This window comes from Esox lucius, chromosome 13 (genome assembly GCF_011004845.1).
Source record: "Esox lucius isolate fEsoLuc1 chromosome 13, fEsoLuc1.pri, whole genome shotgun sequence".
NCBI classification, from domain to species: domain Eukaryota; kingdom Metazoa; phylum Chordata; class Actinopteri; order Esociformes; family Esocidae; genus Esox; species Esox lucius.
The window spans coordinates 37,349,989-37,368,458 of record NC_047581.1 but is presented as its reverse complement, the minus strand read 5'-3'; the positions used below and the strand labels follow the sequence as shown (position 1 = coordinate 37,368,458).

At 38.3% G+C, this 18,470-nt stretch overlaps 1 protein-coding gene across 1 annotated transcript; it reads left to right on the top strand.

The window, feature by feature from the left end:
• Nucleotides 1–795: 795 nt before the first annotated feature.
• On the top strand, nucleotides 796–13,266 carry LOC105014707 (granzyme A). The gene is made up of 5 exons (XM_020052462.3): nucleotides 796–895; nucleotides 2,261–2,414; nucleotides 2,524–2,653; nucleotides 10,360–10,629; nucleotides 12,959–13,266. The coding sequence occupies exons 1-5, from the start codon at nucleotides 832–834 to the stop codon at nucleotides 13,109–13,111; spliced, it is 771 nt and encodes a 256-aa protein (XP_019908021.3). The 5' UTR covers nucleotides 796–831; the 3' UTR covers nucleotides 13,112–13,266.
• Nucleotides 13,267–18,470: the final 5,204 nt, after the last annotated feature.

The following is an 18,470-nucleotide window of genomic DNA, read 5'->3' as shown; positions in this document are numbered from 1 at the left end:
CAGAGACAAGGACACAGACAGTGAGACAGTGAGACAGAGACCCAGAGACAAGGACAGTGACAAAGATAGACAGAGACACAGATAGTTACATGCATGGAGAACTGAACTGGGACCATACCCACTAATCCTCAATATCTGTAGCTGGCACCTATAATGGACATGAAAGCCAGGCAGACCTGAGAACCCACATCTCTTTTAATGATAAAATTACTATATATAATTATCATACATAATATATTAATACATATAGTGTATTATATATAATAATCATCATACATAATATATTACTACATATAGTGTATTATATATAATAATCATCATACATAATATATTACTATATATAGTGTATTATATATAATAATCATCATACATAATATATTACTATATATAGTGTATAATATATATCAATCATCTTACATAATATATTACTATATATAGTGTATAATATATATCAATCATCTTACATAATATATTACTATATATTAAATGTGTATTTTTAGATTATGGGGGCCATGCATGCCTCAGAACAGCCTTTATGCATTGTATAGTGACAATGGAATAACTCCATCAGTCCTTAATGCTTAATAGAACACCAGCCTGTGAGATAATTTATAATACTAAAGAAACGTATTAAGTAGGATAGTTTGTCAATTAAACTGTAGTGTTTTTCTGTCTTTCTTTAACTCATGTGCCTTTGTCAACTCATGTGACGTTAGATAACGACCACATCCTTTCAGCAGAGTATAAATGACTGTCAGAGAAAGAATCACATAAGGTTTTTTCACCCACACCAGAACATCATCAGATCAGAGCCCTCTGAGTGACCTGAACATGATGCTCTTCAGAGTCCCCTGTCTCTGGGTCTTCATCATTCTACCTTTATATCTGAAAACAAGTAAGTGTGTGTGTGTGTGTCTGTCAATCAGTGTGTGCTTTGCGTGTGTGTGTGTGTGTGTATGTAGGTGTTACAATACTTTTGAGTAGCAGAATGTCTTGGAAGTTTACTTACCCATGGCAAATTAAAGTTAAGGTTATAATTAGGGATTATTTGGCATAAATGTTGGGTAATTCGGGTAAGGTTTATAGTGCCCTATAATTCTTGCTTGCCAGAGGTCGCAGATGGAATCACGGAAGCCAATATAAACAACAAAATTAACAAAATATTTAAAAATGTATCTTTTTTGGGATAGAAATAGAATTCTTATATAGTCCTGTAACATTAATAATAATTACCACTGCACTGCATCAAGCATGGGGCTCGTTGCCACAAATCGAGAGATCTCAACTCTTCATAACCTCGCATGGTTAAATCCATGGGAACTCGGATTTAGGGTGAAAACATACTGTTTGAATAAAGTGTGGGTGGGTTGCGGGGGGTTGAATATTTAGGGTTTAAGGTGCAGCAAGGTTTGGGATCATAACATGCTGTTTGAATAAAGTGTGGGTGGGTTGCGGGGGGTTGAATATTTAGGGTTTAAGGTGCAGCAAGGTTTGGGATCATAACATGCTGTTTGAATAAAGTGTGGGTGGGTTGCGGGGGGTTGAATATTTAGGGTTTAAGGTGCAGCAAGGTTTGGGATCATAACATGCTGTTTGAATAAAGTGTGGTTGGGAGGTGTGATATTAAAATGAAATCACAGAAAGAATAAGATGGATATCACGGAATTTGTAAAAACATTTAACAAAACATTACCGATTTTATGGTTGCACAAGGTGTTAGCTAACGTCCCCTTATGATCAGACTTTTCTAGTGGTTGGAAAACAACATTTCAAGTTCAAAAGCTAGCCCACCAACATTTTTAAAGAAATGTATGGAGGTTCATTTTTATTTTTTTAAATGTCACATATGGAAATTGTAAAATGCAACTTCACTACATCGCTAACCAACTAACTGAGAATAACAATATTTCCAGAGAAATTTCAGAAATGCCAATTGATGAGATACTAGCTATTTTTATTTTTATATCACTAATAGTCAAGAAACAATGATTTATTGATTAATGAATTGCTCTGAAATAGAAGACGTATTTCAAAAACGTATTTCAATTACTTTAGTGGTTCAGGTTAGCCAGTATAGTACACTGATGAATGGCAGTGCTCATGTGTTTGGTGTAATCATGTAATCCCAATGAGACCTGGATAAATAGAAAGTTACATAAATACAACTGTCTGTATTTACTGATATGTAATTAGTGTGTACTGGTTAGCATGTCCCTGTCTTTACTGATCCACCTCAATGTAAATATCTATATTCCCAAAGGTGACTGTACAGAGATAATTGGTGGAAAAGCGGTGAAGCCTCACTCCCTCCCCTACATGGCCTTATTAACTGGGAGAATAAATGAAACTCATGGAAAAAGTTGTGGAGGAATCCTTATCAACCAGAAATGGGTCCTGACTGCAGCTCACTGCAGGTTAGTTGTCCTGTTGAATGTCGTGTTCCATTACATCCAAATAAAGATAAATCAACAGGTGTCATAGTAAAAGTGTATGTTCTAATCTGATTGTGGATATTGTCTTTAGGCCCATTGATAAGGTGTATCTGGGTGTCCACTCCAGGATGGACAGAGGGAATGGTGTAGGAGTGGAAAAGAATATTCCCCATCCTAAATACCAGAATGTGAGGAATGGCAATGACATCATGCTGGTACTGGTAAGGTGAATTACTAAACAATTATTATTTGTTTTCTTTGATTGATCTGTTCTATATACACTGAAAAAAATATATAAACGTAACACTTTTGTTTTTGCCCCCATTTTTTCATGAGCTGAACTCAAAGATCTAAGACTTTCTTCATGTACACAAAAGGCCTATTTCTCTCAAATATTGTTCACAAATCTATTAGCAATAGAAATTATTTTGTACCCTTCTCCTGCCTGATATCTTTCAACAATGAGATCCCTCTGATGCTTTGGAAGCTCTCTGCGGACCATGGATTTTGCTCTGAGATGCAACTAAGAAAACGTCATGAATATCCGAGCTGAACTTTATTTGTGATTAATCAGAGTCACTTTGAATGATGGCAGATGTATAATGACTTCTATTTATCATGATTTTGAATGCGATTGGTTAATTCTGAACACAGCCACATTCCCAGTTATAAAAGGGTGTGCACACTTATGCAGCCAGGATATTGTAAAGTTTAAATTTTTAAACTTTACAATTTTTTCCCCTCAAAGATTTCAGTTTGTTTTTCAATTGAATTGTTCACATTATAGTGTGGAGGACTAAATGTGCCATAATATGAAATAAATAAATAAATACTTAAATATATAAATAAATGCACATTGCATTTGCATTGTGTACACTTATGCATCGTCCAAATTAAATAGACATTTCATTTGGATGGTGTGAGGTTGTGTGTCATTCAAATGCAATGGGCGGGACCTCACCCATTTGATAGAGCTGTCCACATTGGACTGTGTGTTTTATGCTTGGAACACTGTTATTGGACACTTCAGAAGAAGCCATCAGATGAGGGCTTTCAATCATGTAGCACACAAACGGGTTTCAGTTCTCCTTTGTCCGTTATGGATACTTAATTGGGTCTCTTTGAGAACTATTTAGCCAGAGAATTTATGTTGTTAGCATGTGGCCTGTTTTCAGTTAGGCTACTTTCATTGTGGCAAGTGTGTAAACAGGTGGAGGACTGGTAAAGTGGGTGTGTCTGGTTTGTGCCAGGCTGCCAGCACCGATCTATAGCTCAATAGTAGGCTTAAGCCTTTACAAGGTATGAAAAATACAGATTTCACCATAGCAATGTTTTTAGTTGCCGATAGAATAAATAGATGCTGTTGAACAGAGGGAGGTGGTCCAGGCCGTGGCAGGCTTGACAAAACAGACACAACTCAAGTCATGTTTTCCACTTCCCTGTTATAATTGGATTTAACAATCATAACAAAACGTTACTCCCAACACCCATTCAAAAATGAAATAGGCCTGAATGTATCAGGCAGACTACGCAGGTTGCTACTGTTGGTCAGTGGTCAATGTTGTCTCAATATCTTTCTCTAATTGTGTAGCCTCCTAGTAAATATACATTTGAATGGACTTAATAATGCAAATGTTTTTTTTTTAAATACCAAAACTAGCCCGATTTAGAACATTAATTTGTTTAGAAAAAGAGCATGATGTGCTTTGTTATTTTGGAAAACTGCTTTGCACTTTTTACTCAGAATTTAATATCAATCACATGTATCATGGCTTAATACTGAGTAGGATGTAATTGAACAGTATTTAATATATTTTCATACAAGTTTATTGTGCCTACAAATTGTACCTAAAAACATCTAGAAGACCCGTATCTGTTTACCAGCCTATAAATGCGAGATTCTTCTGGGTTAAAACAGGTTGTTCAAGGAGTGGAGTGTCAAGTTTCTAGTAACAGTGTTTTCAGTGTTCAAAGACGTAATGGAATGGGAACACCTCAGTGGTGCTGTGGTGCCGTGGTGCCGTGGTGCCGTGGTGCCAGCACCGTTCTATAGCTCACTAGTCGGCGTAAGCATCCAGGCGTCCAGAAAGATACAGATTTCTCCGTAGCAATGTTCTTTAGTTGCTGATAAAATGCATTGAGGCAAGGTGTTTTAAATAGAGGGAGGTGGGCCAGGTCGGGCATGCTGGACAAAACATACACAACTCAAGGTTCCCTGTTGTTCTCCAGTTCCCTGTTATAATGGAATTTAAAGTTAATAATAACACATTATTCCCGACACCCCCCCCAAAATATATATAGCCTAGGCCACAATGTAGCAGGCCAATGATAAGGTGGGATGCCAATGGTGAGGTAATTATCCCCTCTATTTCAAGACACACACACACTGGAAAAGTAACCAAAGTAACTGAAAACAGGCCACATGCAACCGCAAGGCCTTTTTTACCCCCTATAGCCACCAGAGCCGTACGTCGTTTGGCATCATTAGCATAAGAATCGTGCCTATTAGCATGGACATGCTCCTCTGCAGCATCACCATCCAGCCAGACCATCCGTTCATCTACTGGGTCGTCATCAAACAGTCTAAAAAATAAAGAATTACAGAATTTGTCTGTTTTAAATGATTAGGACCCGTGAGCATGCAACCCATAAAGTAAACTTGTCTAATCTGTTAACTGTAACACATCAACCTACTAGTCCAGGAACCCCTATTATATCTATTAAGCTGGCTTTACTTAATATCAGATCTCTCGCCAACAAATCATTCTTGGTAAATTACATAATATCCTACAACCTAGATTTTATGTTTCTCACTGAAACGTGGCTAACAGAAGATTGAAGTGCCGCAATTCATAACGAGACGGCACCCGAAAAATGTGGCTAAATGAATACATGAATACATGAAATGGCAGGAAAGGAGGAGGAGTGGCTACCCTATTCAAAGATACATTCCATTAAAAAGAAAATACATTAGGTAATTTTATAAATTTTTAATACCTCTGTTTTACATTGAAGGGAACCCCCAAAATCTTGTTTTTAACCATTTTCAGTCCTCCACGATAGTCTGCAAATTTTATTGATGATTTTTCCTAACCACTCTCTGTTATATCAGTTGATTATAACTTGTTTATTATTACAGGGGATTTTAACATCCACATAGATAATAGTACAGACAATAATGCCAAAGAACTTGTCATGGTGCGGTGAGCAGCAGCGCCACCGTGCCATGTTTTCACAAGTTCCCATATCTCACGAACACATCCCGGACTGTCACATGTTTCCAATCTTCCACACCAGGTCCCAATCTAGCTCGTTTGTATGTGTATATATGTTTCTCCTCTGCTCCCCACATTGTGGATCATTGTTGCTGTCGCTGTCATTGTCGCTGTCTGTATGCTGGTGAGTGTTGTTTGTGCTACTGTTTGTATGTTAGTTGTTAAGTCGCATTGTTGCGCACTTTTATTTTCATTCAGTAGAGTAGTTATTGTTTTCCGTTTGTGTTCGGTTTGTTGTTTTAATAAACCAACGAACGTGATCTCTGCCTGCGCCTGGTTCCTCCAACACTACACCACGACAAGTGTTACAGAACTTTCTGCACTACTTGACACTTTTGATCTCACTCAACATGTGAAAGAGCGTACACACACTCAAGGCCACATTCTACATCTGGTTATCTCTGAAGGTCTCGACATATCGTCTCTCATGGTTTAAGACTTGGCCCTGTCTGATTATTTCTGGGTCTTCTGTTAAGAAAAGGTACATTATTAAGAGTACTCCTGGATAAGAGTCAGTTAATGTACTCCTGGATAATTTTAACGCCAAAATATCATGGATCGTGTTGCACCGGTAAAGGTAAAGAAAACTATGAGCAAACAGAAAACACCATGGAGAACCACCATGATGGTAAGAACCCTGAAAAGAGAATGTAGGAAAGCCGAACGTAAGTGGAGGAAAACTAAACTTCAAATTCACTATGACATCTATAAACAAAGCCTTGGTAGCTAAAACAATGAGTTACGCAGGGCCAGACAGCAACATTTATTGGGAATGATCAACAAAAAAATCAACAATACCCACACTCTATTTGTCATGGCTGACAAGCTAACAAACCCAATAAAGCAGAGAGCATCAGTACTCATGTCCACTGTAAAATGTAATGAATTTGCGTGTTTCTTTAGTGAAAAGATTATAAGTATTAGACAGATCATCAGAACTACACAGTCTAACAAGGACTCTGTACCGTCACCACGACCACCAAGACATAACTTGGTTATTATGTTGCATTTTAATACAATTGATCAAAAATCCCTAGAAGAAACAGTTGGACATCTTAAAGCTTCCACTTGCTGTCTCGACACACTGCCATCAGACTTTTTTTAAACAAATTTTAACTCTATAACAATGGACCTACAGTAAATACTTGGATGAACCAAAATTGTTTATAATTAAACCAAGATAAAACTGAGACTATTGTGTTTGGCAAAAAAAAAAAAGAACAAGTCTGAGTAAAGAGCTGGATTCCTGGGCCCTTAAAACCAGGGATCAAGTGCGTAATCTTGGTGTTTTGATAGACTCAGACCTCACATTTAACAGTCATATCAAAGCGGTCACCAAAACAGCATTCTATCATCTAAAAAATATAGCCAGAATCAAAGGCTTGGTGTCCCAAAAAGACCATGAGAAGCTCATCCATGCCTTTATCTCTAGTAGGGTTGACTACAAATGGCCTCTTAACTGGACTTCCGACTGTAAAACAGCTGCAGCTCATTCAGAATGCTGCTGCTAGAATATTAACCAGGACCAAGAAAGCAGAGTACATCACTCTGGTTCTTAAATCTTTGCATTGGCTTCCAGTCAGTTACAAAATAGATTTCAAAGTGTTGCTTTTAGTTCATAAATCTCTGAATGGTTTAGGTCCCAAATACATTTCTGATATGTTTGCAGAGCTTGGCTCTTAGATTCATGAACACAGGTCAGTTAGTAGAGCCCAGAGTCCAAACTAAATATGGAGAAACTGCGTTTAGCATTTATGCTGTACAAAACGGTAATAAATTACCAGAAAACCTTAGACGTGCCCCAAACGTCATCTCATCTCTCATCTTCATCTGCTTATCCGGTATTGGGTTGCGGGGACAGCAGCTCCAACAGGGGACCCCAAAATTCCCTTTCCCGAGCCACATTTGCCAGCTCTGACTGGGGGATCCTGAGGCGTTCCCAGGCCAGTGTTGAAATATAATCTCTCCACCTAGTCCTGGGCCTACCCCGAGATCTCCTCCCAGCTGGACGTGCCTGGAACACCTCCCTAGGGAGACGTCCTGGGGGCATCCTTACCAGATGCCCGAACCACCTCAACTGGCTCCTTTCGATGCAAAGGAGCAGCGGCTCTACTCCGAGTTCCTCATGGATGGCTGAGCTTCTCACCCTATCCCTAAGGGAGAAGCCAGCCACCCTTCTGAGAAAACCCATTTCAGCCACTTGGACTCGCGATCTAGTTCTTTCGGTCATGACCCAGCCTTCATGACCATAGGTGTAAAATAATATACATTCCCAATGCATAGCTAGTCACATAGAATTTTGGTATATAATATTTTTCTATAGGTTACATCAACAAGTTATCGAAAAACCAAGAGGATTTATTAGAAAAAGACAGTCACAAATGAACAGGCTGTGAAAGGCGCGTCTTTGCAAGTCTCTCCCGCGGGATGTAGTGGGGCTATCCAGATGATTTCAACGTGAATGCTCTAGTCTCATAGATTGTTGGCATATAATATTCCACTATATATGACAAGAATATGTTATCGAAAAACTGAGAGGGTTTAGTAGAATAAGAGGAGATATCGTTCATTTTGTGAATACTTATTTAGCCTAATACAGGTGGAGAATATTTATCTTCCATAAAATAAGCAGAGAAAACTCAGAAAGTTATATAAGGATTTGTGTGGGATAGGGTTTGTCTCCTAAAATAATGTAGATTTTCATTTTTGATTTACATTTGATTAATTAGCCTACACACTAAGCTGAATCTCCTAACCCATGTAATAAGTAGCATTGATCATTTGTATTATGTTTCAATAATAGCCTGATTAAGTTTTCATTCATCTGGGAGTATCGGGCATTCATCCATTGATGTCATGCATTCAGTGAGGGGTGATTAGCGCCTGGCTACCATTTGGGTACCAACGCTGAGTGGCGTGGGCTGAGGGCGGATGAAGTCGGAAAACAGGGTATAAAAACTGCTAAATAGTCTCTTAATTGTTTTCTGTTCGTCAGTTTCGATGGAACGGAACAATGTAATGGAGAAGCCTATTTAGGAAAAGTAATGTAAGGAGGAGGGTGTAGCTTTCAAAATGGCAGTATTTAATTACAAACTCAAACGCCAATTGGCATATTTTGCACTCAAGTGTCTAATCACAGTGTTCCAAGTATATAACACAGCAGTCCAATGAGGACAGCTCAAATGGGTTACGTCCCGCCCCATTGCATTTGGACAATGTACAACTTCACACCGTCCAAATGAAATGATTATTGCATTTAAACGACACAACATTTTACACCATCCAAATGAAAAGTCTATTGCATTTGAAGAATGTACAAGTTTACTCTCTAGGTTTCTTCCTAAAAGTTTTTTCCTAGCCACTGAAATCCAACACTACTGTTGTCTGCTCCTTGGGGTTTAAGGCCGGGTGACTCTGTAAAGCACTTTGTGACAACTGCTGTTGTAAAAAGGGCTTTATAAATAAAAATTTGATTTGATTTTGATTTGATGAAATGATTATTGCATTTGAACGACACAGAATTTGACATCATCCAAATGAAAAGTCTATTGCATTCGGATGACACACTGCAATGCAAATGCAATGTGTATATATTTATTTATATATTTAATAATGTAATATCCATTTAATAATGTAATTATTGTTTGCTTGTCTGCGCAATTCAAATGCAATGAGGGGTGGGACTTTCGGTAAGATTGAGGTGTTCCCGTTTCATTATGTCCGTGCACACTGAAAACACTAGGCAGTTGACTCTACAATACTCTGCAACCAGCAATATTGATCTATGATCATAATGATCACACATGAACATTCCAGATGATGTCTTTTCATGTACATTCAATGTACATTAGAATATTCCTTTGTCTGTACCATTCACATGCATACTACACTCATACTGTATCAATAATATTCAATACTTCTACCCATATTCTTCATATTCCCCATCCTACTCTTTTACATTGTATATTATTGCTAGATTTTTGCTAGATTTTGTACTTTATATATTTCTTAATTCTTACTACGCAAATGTTTGAACTTGAACTACACTAGTCGAAAAACATGTAATAACCCAGATGGTCTTGTTACTGTATAATAACCCAGTACTACTATCAGACTGGTCTTTGATACTGTATTATAACCCAGTACTACAACCAGACTGGTCTTTGATACTCTGTTATAACCCAGTAAAACAACCAGACTGGTGTTGGGTATTGTATTATAACCCAGTACTACTAACAGACTGGTCTTGTTACTGTATAATAACCCAGTACTACTATCAGACTGGTCTTTGATACTGTATAATAACCCAGTACTACTAACAGAATGGTCTTTGTTACTGTATAATAACCCAGTACTACTACCAGACTGGTCTTTGTTACTGTATAATAACCCAGTACTACTACCAGAATGGTCTTTGTTACTGTATAATAACCCAGTACTACTACCAGACTGGTCTTTGTTACTGTATAATAACCTAGGACTACTTCTATGGGTACTTTTATCATTGCTATTCGTTCACTGATCAGAATTAGCATTGTGTGAGAAAGGGACGATCATGCTAGATAAAGACAATGTAAATTGAATGTCTGATTTTAAGGAATCCCAGCATTGCTTTAAGTAATAAGGTCTATAATATCTCCTGTTTTCTCCAGCTGAAGAATTCAGTCAAGGAGACTAATAATGTCCACATTAAGCCTCTACCCAAGCCTGTACGAAATATTAAGGCAAACAAAAAGTGTTTTGTGGCTGGATGGGGAAGAACTAAAGAGGGAGGAGTCGGATCAGATGTCCTGTTGTCTGTGAACGTCACAGTGATCGACAGGAAAAGGTGTTCTGATATGTACAAAGGATATTACAACATCACCAAAAGAATGCTGTGTGCCGGCTTCAAGAATAGAGATCCACCTGCTGACTCTTGCCAGGTAATGTGTGTGTGTGTGTGTGTCTGATTAATATTTTCCACAGGGTTTTTGGGACTACAGATCAGTTTGTAGTGTGTTAAACAATTGCAGAGACCTTTTGCCTCTCTCTCTCTGGTGTTTGATTGGAAGAAAAGTGTTTGTCTGTGCTAAAACAAAAGGGAATGTCCAGAAGTGGAATTAAAGTGAAAGTTGTTTCCAGGTTTATTATAGTCTTGAAGTAACAGCAAAAATGAGTATCAAAATAAATGAAAATAAACAATAAAGGTTGCTTAAAACAAAGCAATAACATAACAAAGAAAATGAAGACAGGCATAAGAAGCTGTAACCTCCAATCAATCTCACCTGGCTGTCTCCTGGCCAGGTAATTTATCCTTCCCCTGGCACATTCTCCTCCAGGCCTCTAGAGGGAGTGGACCAATCACACTAAACAATAAAAGGTTAGATTTGGCTCCTACAGGGACAGTTCAGCCAAATGTTCAGGTTATGACATCGGTCCATGCTTTTGTTCATTTTCCCTGGCTGGCAATGACTGGTACAGTTTCCACATTTAAATAATGTCCCTGATTTTAGCCTATTTAAATCATGTTCATCAGTGATGTAGTGTTGCCTGGAGATGTGGGTAAACTCTAAGGTTGTCAAATCTGACAAAGGAAGCAACCTTGTTTAAAAAAAGAATGATCTAAAAGCACAAGTCCCACATTTCAAGTCTTTCAATAAAAGCCTAAATTGTATTGTTCAAACATTGTCAAACATTGAAGTCAATGGAAGAAGCTGTATACTGAGTCAGAAATGCATATGTTTGATATATATTGTAGCTATGAAAGGCAGGTGTGGAGGGTGGGGTCAGCCATCCCAGATGACCCTAGAATGTTCTGGAATCTTCCAGAGTTCCCCCAGTATGTGCTTCCCATGTTCCTGGACCTCAGCTGCTGCTCTACCGTTCCTGCAGGAGTGAGACAGTGACAGGACATGGCTACCATAGTGAACTAAAGTATACTACAGGACAGGCACTCACTAATATATATATATATTTAATACTTTTTCACAGTTTTGTATTAGGAACAACAAATAACAAAGCAACACAAAATGACTCGAAGTAACAAAAAAAACCTAGGAACTAGAAAATACAGAACCATCTAAAATAATCCAAACCGACCACATACTACCCAACAGAACATCAAACTACCCATATATTTTGGAGATGTAATTTACAGGTCGGCGGTAAAGAGGCTCTTAGGAGCCAGATGTCTTCAACCTGTCATGAGATTTGTCACTTGTGTTCCTTACTGGACACATCACTCTGAACACCTCCATATGCTGTCAGTCACTATAAACATATTACATTACAGGACACATCACTCTGAACACCTCCATATGCTGTCAGTCACTATAAACATATTACATTACAGGACACATCCCTCTGAACACCTCCATATGCTGTCAGTCACTATAAACATATTACATTACAGGACACATCCCTGCACTCTGAACACCTCCATATGCTCACTGTATACTGACACAAGACCCCCTTGTTATTGCTTTGTTACAAAACCATTTCAGTCCAGACTCCCCCTGTATGAGATGTCTACTGCACCATTCTTCCACATTCAGCACCTGCTCTGCAAGTCACATCCAGTTAAAAATCGCTAAAGCAAATACATCTCTGGGTCCTTTCAGTATGCCACATCTAGTGAGTTGTTTTGGATAGTGTGGTGGATAAATGAGAACATTGTTGCAAAGAATTCAATAAAATCTGTACCAGAAATATTAAATTGGACTTTCCCACAAATGCAAACGTTTTAGAAAGGAAACCAGAGCATGGATTGCAGTTTAATACCAAGCCCATGGACTCAGTCTTCTTAAGCACCTGGCCAGCACCAACCTCTCCAAATATTACATGCAATCTGGCATTTCTGTCTTTATATGTACAAACTTTTCCATAAAAAAAGTACTCCAGTAGAACTCTCTCTACCAAATAAATGTGGCGAGGTAGCCAGCTGAAATGTTTCTAACCCTTAAAAGGGAAACCAGCAGATATAATTGATAGGCATTTTAAAATAAAGTAAGTGATTATAGCTAGATAGCTAGCCAGATATTTATGATTTAATCATTATTCTAAAAGGAAGATAAGATGTGCAGCTAAAGAGTTGAGGTCGACAATGTATAAATGTAGACAGCTAACGAGCACGTTCATATTTGTCCCAAATGTTTTGCAATCCTAGCAACGCCTCTGCACGGACTCCTTAAGGAAACCAGCCATTTTATAATTAGTATGAGGTGTCTATATGAAGTGATTATCATGGTGTATCTTGTATTGTCTGTGTTTCAGGGAGACTCTGGGGGTCCGTTGGTGTGTGGTGGTGAACTACGAGGAGTTGTGTCCTTTGGTAAAGGATGTGGTCGTGAGGAGTTTCCTGGGGTATACACATTCATATCTAAATATGATGAGTGGATCAAGGAGACCATCAGAACCTCTGAGTGAGATGTGTATATACATGTAGCCCAGGCTACATCACTTCTGCCAATTCCATGTTTTAACTGATTTGTTTGACAGAAATGCTTCATGTTGTAGAATGTATTACTGTTGATTGTTCTGAGCATTAAAAATCTATAAAAAATAAATAAATAAATGGAGACTTTGATCTTCAGTGTTGAATTCTGTGTTGGCTTTAAATTACAAAAATAAGGTTTTAATTCTAACACTGACTTTACTAGTTTCATGAGTAAAATATATTTTATACTACTGGTAGCCTACGTAATAATTAAAGTAGTCGAGTGGGAAAATGTTATGCACTCAGATAACTGCAAACAACTGGGTTGGATTTCCACACAACTACAACCCATCAATCAAAGACTCCAGCATAACACTCACAATACTACAACCCATCAATCAAAGACTCCAGCATAACACTCACAATACTACAACCCATCAATCAAAGACTCCAGCATAACACTCACAATACTACAACCCATCAATCAAAGACTCCAGCATAACACTCACAATACTACAACCCATCAATCAAAGACTCCAGCATAACACTCACAATACTACAACCCATCAATCAAAGACTCCAGCATAACACTCACAATACTACAACCCATCAATCAAAGACTCCAGCATAACACTCACAATACTATATGATGAATGATCGTTTCATCAAAGATGTTCCTGAACTCATTATAGCTTAAGTGAAGACCCACTCCATTTGTTGACCATTGCTTTTTTGTTAACTGAAATTTATAGTACGGCTTTTGAAAGTTATTGTTTGCGGAGCAAGTGGATTTCTTGTTTTAACGGTAAATGTAATAAGACACTGATCCGATATTCCAGGATTTTGGGGGGAAATTATTAGATCTACAATATATATTTCTCGTGACAGGACTAAATCTAAGGTATGATTGTGGCAATGTGTTGGACCTGAGATATGTTGGATAAAACCTGTTGAGTCAATTATGGCTTCAAAGGCTTTTTGAAGAGGATCATTGGACTTTTCCATCTGAATATTGAAATCGCCAAAATTAGAATACTATCTGCCATGACTACAAGGTTAGACAAGAATTCTGGAAACTCATTGAGGAACAATGTGTATGGCCCAGGGGGGCCTATAAATAGTAGCTATGTAAAACGGCCTGGTTAATTTTCATGAGTAAAACTTCAAAAGAATGAAAACCAGTGATGTGTTTAAGAGTTAATTTATATTTACTGTCATAAATATTAGCAACTCTGTCTCTGGCCATGCACGGTTGACCAATCCCAGGAGGAGATCACCCAGCCATTGGGGTTAGGTTCCAAAGGACAACCCCCCAAATTATGGTGGAAATTGACCAATCAGAACTCATTATAGTTAAGGCAAGGATTAAAAACGCTCTTAAACACAAATAACAGTTTATTATATAATATTTGCAAATAGAGATACACACACATATATAAAGTCAGTGGGATCTCTGAGGTAACTAGAGAATCATCAACTCTTATTACTGTAGTGTAATGAAAAATGTCTGTTGAGGAAGAGTGGAAGTGTTTTCGACAAAGAGGTGCGTCTGGCCACACCAAGTCTCCATCAGACCCTTGGTGATGTTAATCAGGTGTCCGGCATAACATTTGCTTCTCTAAAGATCTGGCCCCACCAAGTCTCCATCAGACCCTTGTTGATGTTAATCAGTGTCCTGGGTAACATTTGCTTCTCCAAAGATCTGGAACACCAGGTGTAGGCCATCAGCCCCAACCTCCTGAGCTCACCTGGAGAGGTGTGAAACTCTGAGGAAACTGGAGTGTAACCAAAAGCATGATATTGTGGACATTTATCTGTAGTGTTTGGATTTTCCCTGTTCCCCATGAAGGGCAGAATAGGCTGATATGCTTTATTGTACTGTACGGGTTATGGGTCAAACTTGACAAGAACATTGTAGAAATTATTGTCCTTGTTGCATGTCAGACAACAGCTGGCAGTAACGCCCTGTCCATTCGATAATTTTGCATTTATTAAGTGGGACAGTTCCTGTCCTTTGTGTTCATTGTCAAAGTAAAGTAATGCTTATTACTATTTGGGGGAGTGTTTTAAATATGTCTGATTTTAGGATTAATAGCCATGTCTCCAAAAGGTATTGGAGTTTGTCCTCGGGACCTCTCGACAAATTGTATTGTAGTCATATTCAGGAATTTATCTTTAACGGAAGTTCCTAGCACATCTCTGTGCTATAATGTCTTAATAATTATGGTATAATTGGTAGACTGTTAGGCTAATAAGGGAGACATTGAATGGTGTTGGTATGTAACTATATTTTGTATTGTAACTTTATTACTTGATTAGTATAAATTGTGTTACTTTGGAAAATAGATTACTATGACATTCCTCGTTCATCTCCATACTCAACTCGTAGGGCTGCTGGTAATTACACACACATTAGTAAGTCTAAGCGACCAGACTTTGAGTCCCTGAGTCCTGGAATCTTCTAAGCAGTTTGGTAAAACCCAGGAACACATGACCTTTGAGGCATCCCTGAGTCATTGGGCATATTAACTTTCTGTTAGACCCAGGAACACATGACCTTTGAGGCATCCCTGAGTCATTGGGTGTAATCAACTTTCTTTTAGAGCCAGGATCACACGTCATTTTACTGTAAGGTTTGAGTTAAGCCGTGTGTCAGGCCAGGTGTCTCTAAACTGCTGTTGTAAAAAGGGCATTATAAATAAATTTGATTGATAAAAACAACCTACACATTACAGGCGCTTATGAGCACTGACATAGGCACATTCACGTACGTTAATCTAAGTGACCCTCATGTTGCTACACTGTCCCTTGTCTTCTGGACTTGACTGATGAGGAGCATTGAGGATAACGTAGGCCGTGAAACATACAATCTTTGAAATGTTTGGCTTGTGAAAGATTAGCTACCTTTTCTAAGAAGTTCCAGCATATCATGGTCATTGAGGTTCATGTATGTATACAAACAATATGGAGTCAGATTATTTAAACATTTATATTTTTATTTATCACTAAGGTTACGTTCCCTTGCACTCATTTCCCTAGCCGACCCCTGGTGACCTTCTAGTGGTAACCCCTACAACCACTCTCCCATTTACCACTCACTACATCAGCACTTAGACACCTAACAGGTGGGAGTAGAAATCTGCATATTCCTGTTATAAAGACAACATGTGTTCCTTTATCCCTTCCTGTCCCCTGTCGTGTTTACGAACAGACATCCTAAAAAGTTAGGAAGATGAGCAAATGGTCAGAGGACCCTCTGGTGTACAGATAACATGCAAGAATGTGTGCCACAATAACTGAACAAAAACCTCTCTTCACACCTGGCATTCCCCATCCTGTCTAAAAACACTGACTCACAACCATCTCACTATTAAAACAGTAATTCTTGGAAATTCACTAATACATCAGTTAAACAAATTTCTATAAAACTGGTCCTTCATAGGGTCCTGATGCAGAGATACTGCTTAATACTATTCTGGTGTTGGTTTGAAGAAAGCTGAGGTTTCTCTCTGACATAACACTGTTTATACTGAAAGGATGTGGTAGTTGTCTTGAGTGAGGCAACAAGTCAGTACACATGCACGCACACACGCACGTTTCTGTTGTTCTCATTATGTAGGCACATTCTTTTACAAATGAAACGTACATTCATATTGTATTTATTAATGCTCAGATTCCACACTCACCCCTTGTCAACACAAAACAAGAATAATTAACATGTTTGATAAAATGTTTGATTAAAGTACGATTAAATTCTGAATGAAAAAAGGCACATACACTTGTTACAAATGACTAAGACAAAACTATAAATTAACTGACCAGTGAGGTCTAATTTTTCTTAGAATGAAAATGAATGTAAACAAGACACAATTGACACATCCCATTCTGACACATACAGTGGGGAGAACAAGTATTTGATACACTGCCGATTTTGCAGGTTTTCCTACTTACAAAGCATGTAGAGGTCTGTAATTTTTATCATAGGTACACTTCAACTGTGAGAGAACAAAACAAAAATCCAGAAAATCACATTGTATGATTTTTAAATAAAAGTATTTGATCACCTACCAACCAGTAAGAATTCTGGCTCTCACAGACCTGTTAGTTTTTCTTTAAGAAGCCCTCCTGTTCGCCACTCATTACCTGTATTAACTGCACCTGTTTGAACTTGTTACCTGTATGAAAGACACCTGTCCACACACTCAATCAAACAGACTCCAACCTCTCCACAAAGGCCAAGACCAGAGAGCTGTGTAAGGACATCAGGGACAAAACTGTAGACCTGCACAAGGCTGGGATGGGCTACAGGACAATAGGCAAGCAGCTTGGTGAGAAGGCAACAACTGTTGGCGCAATTATTAGAAAAGGTAACGAGTGGAGGACAGAGGAGCCTCTTAAAGAAGAAGTTACAGGTCTGTGAGATCTTTTGAAGTGGGAGAACTTGCACAATTGGTGGCTGACTAAATACTTTTTTGCCCCACTGTATATAGATCAGAGATAAAAGCTTGCTGAGGGAAGTGTTTATAATTTCTCTATTAAATGGGGTTCAGGGTAAATCCTGGAGTTTCTAATACAAGTAGTAGGACAGTGGTCACTGGTATCATTTGCAAAAACCCCACTGGCTGTGTATTTATGACTTAATTGAATGATGTCCAGCAGTGTAGACTTTTCAGGGTTGTAAATGTTGGGACGGGTTGGTTTAGTTATAAGATGAGTTAGATTAAGCTCTGTACAAATGTCTTTTAATTTATCAGTCACTGGTAAACACCAATCAGAAAGAAAGTCATAAATAGACAGTGCATCAGACAGATTGCTTAAGGAGGAACTGAGGGGGGCGGGGTGATACACCCCTGCTAAAGTTAAATGAGTGTTATTACCAAACAGAACTGTCAGCACTAGGCATTCAAATTGCTTCGGGACAGAAGTTGACAAAGATACAGAGACATTAAAGCAGCAATTTACATAATTAGCGATGCCACCACATCTGCCCACTCTATCCACTCGATAAATATTGTACCCAGAAAGTTGAGCATCTGAATCCGGCACAGAATCACACAACCAGGATTCAGATATAATGAGAATGTCAACATTTGATTGAGAGGCCAGTATTTCAAGAAGTCCTACCTCAATACCCTATTGGTTCATTAGTCAATTTACCATTTTAGAATTTAAATCAGGCATTAGTTTTAAAACACGAGTATTATCCCAGTCATCATTGTAAATACAAACAAAAGAGATTATGTAATCATAAATTACATGGTCACTGGACATGCATACATAATTCCAGAAGTTCCGCCCAAACACAGGTAATACAGGAAGTCCATACGTCACACCGGAAGTCCCACCCTG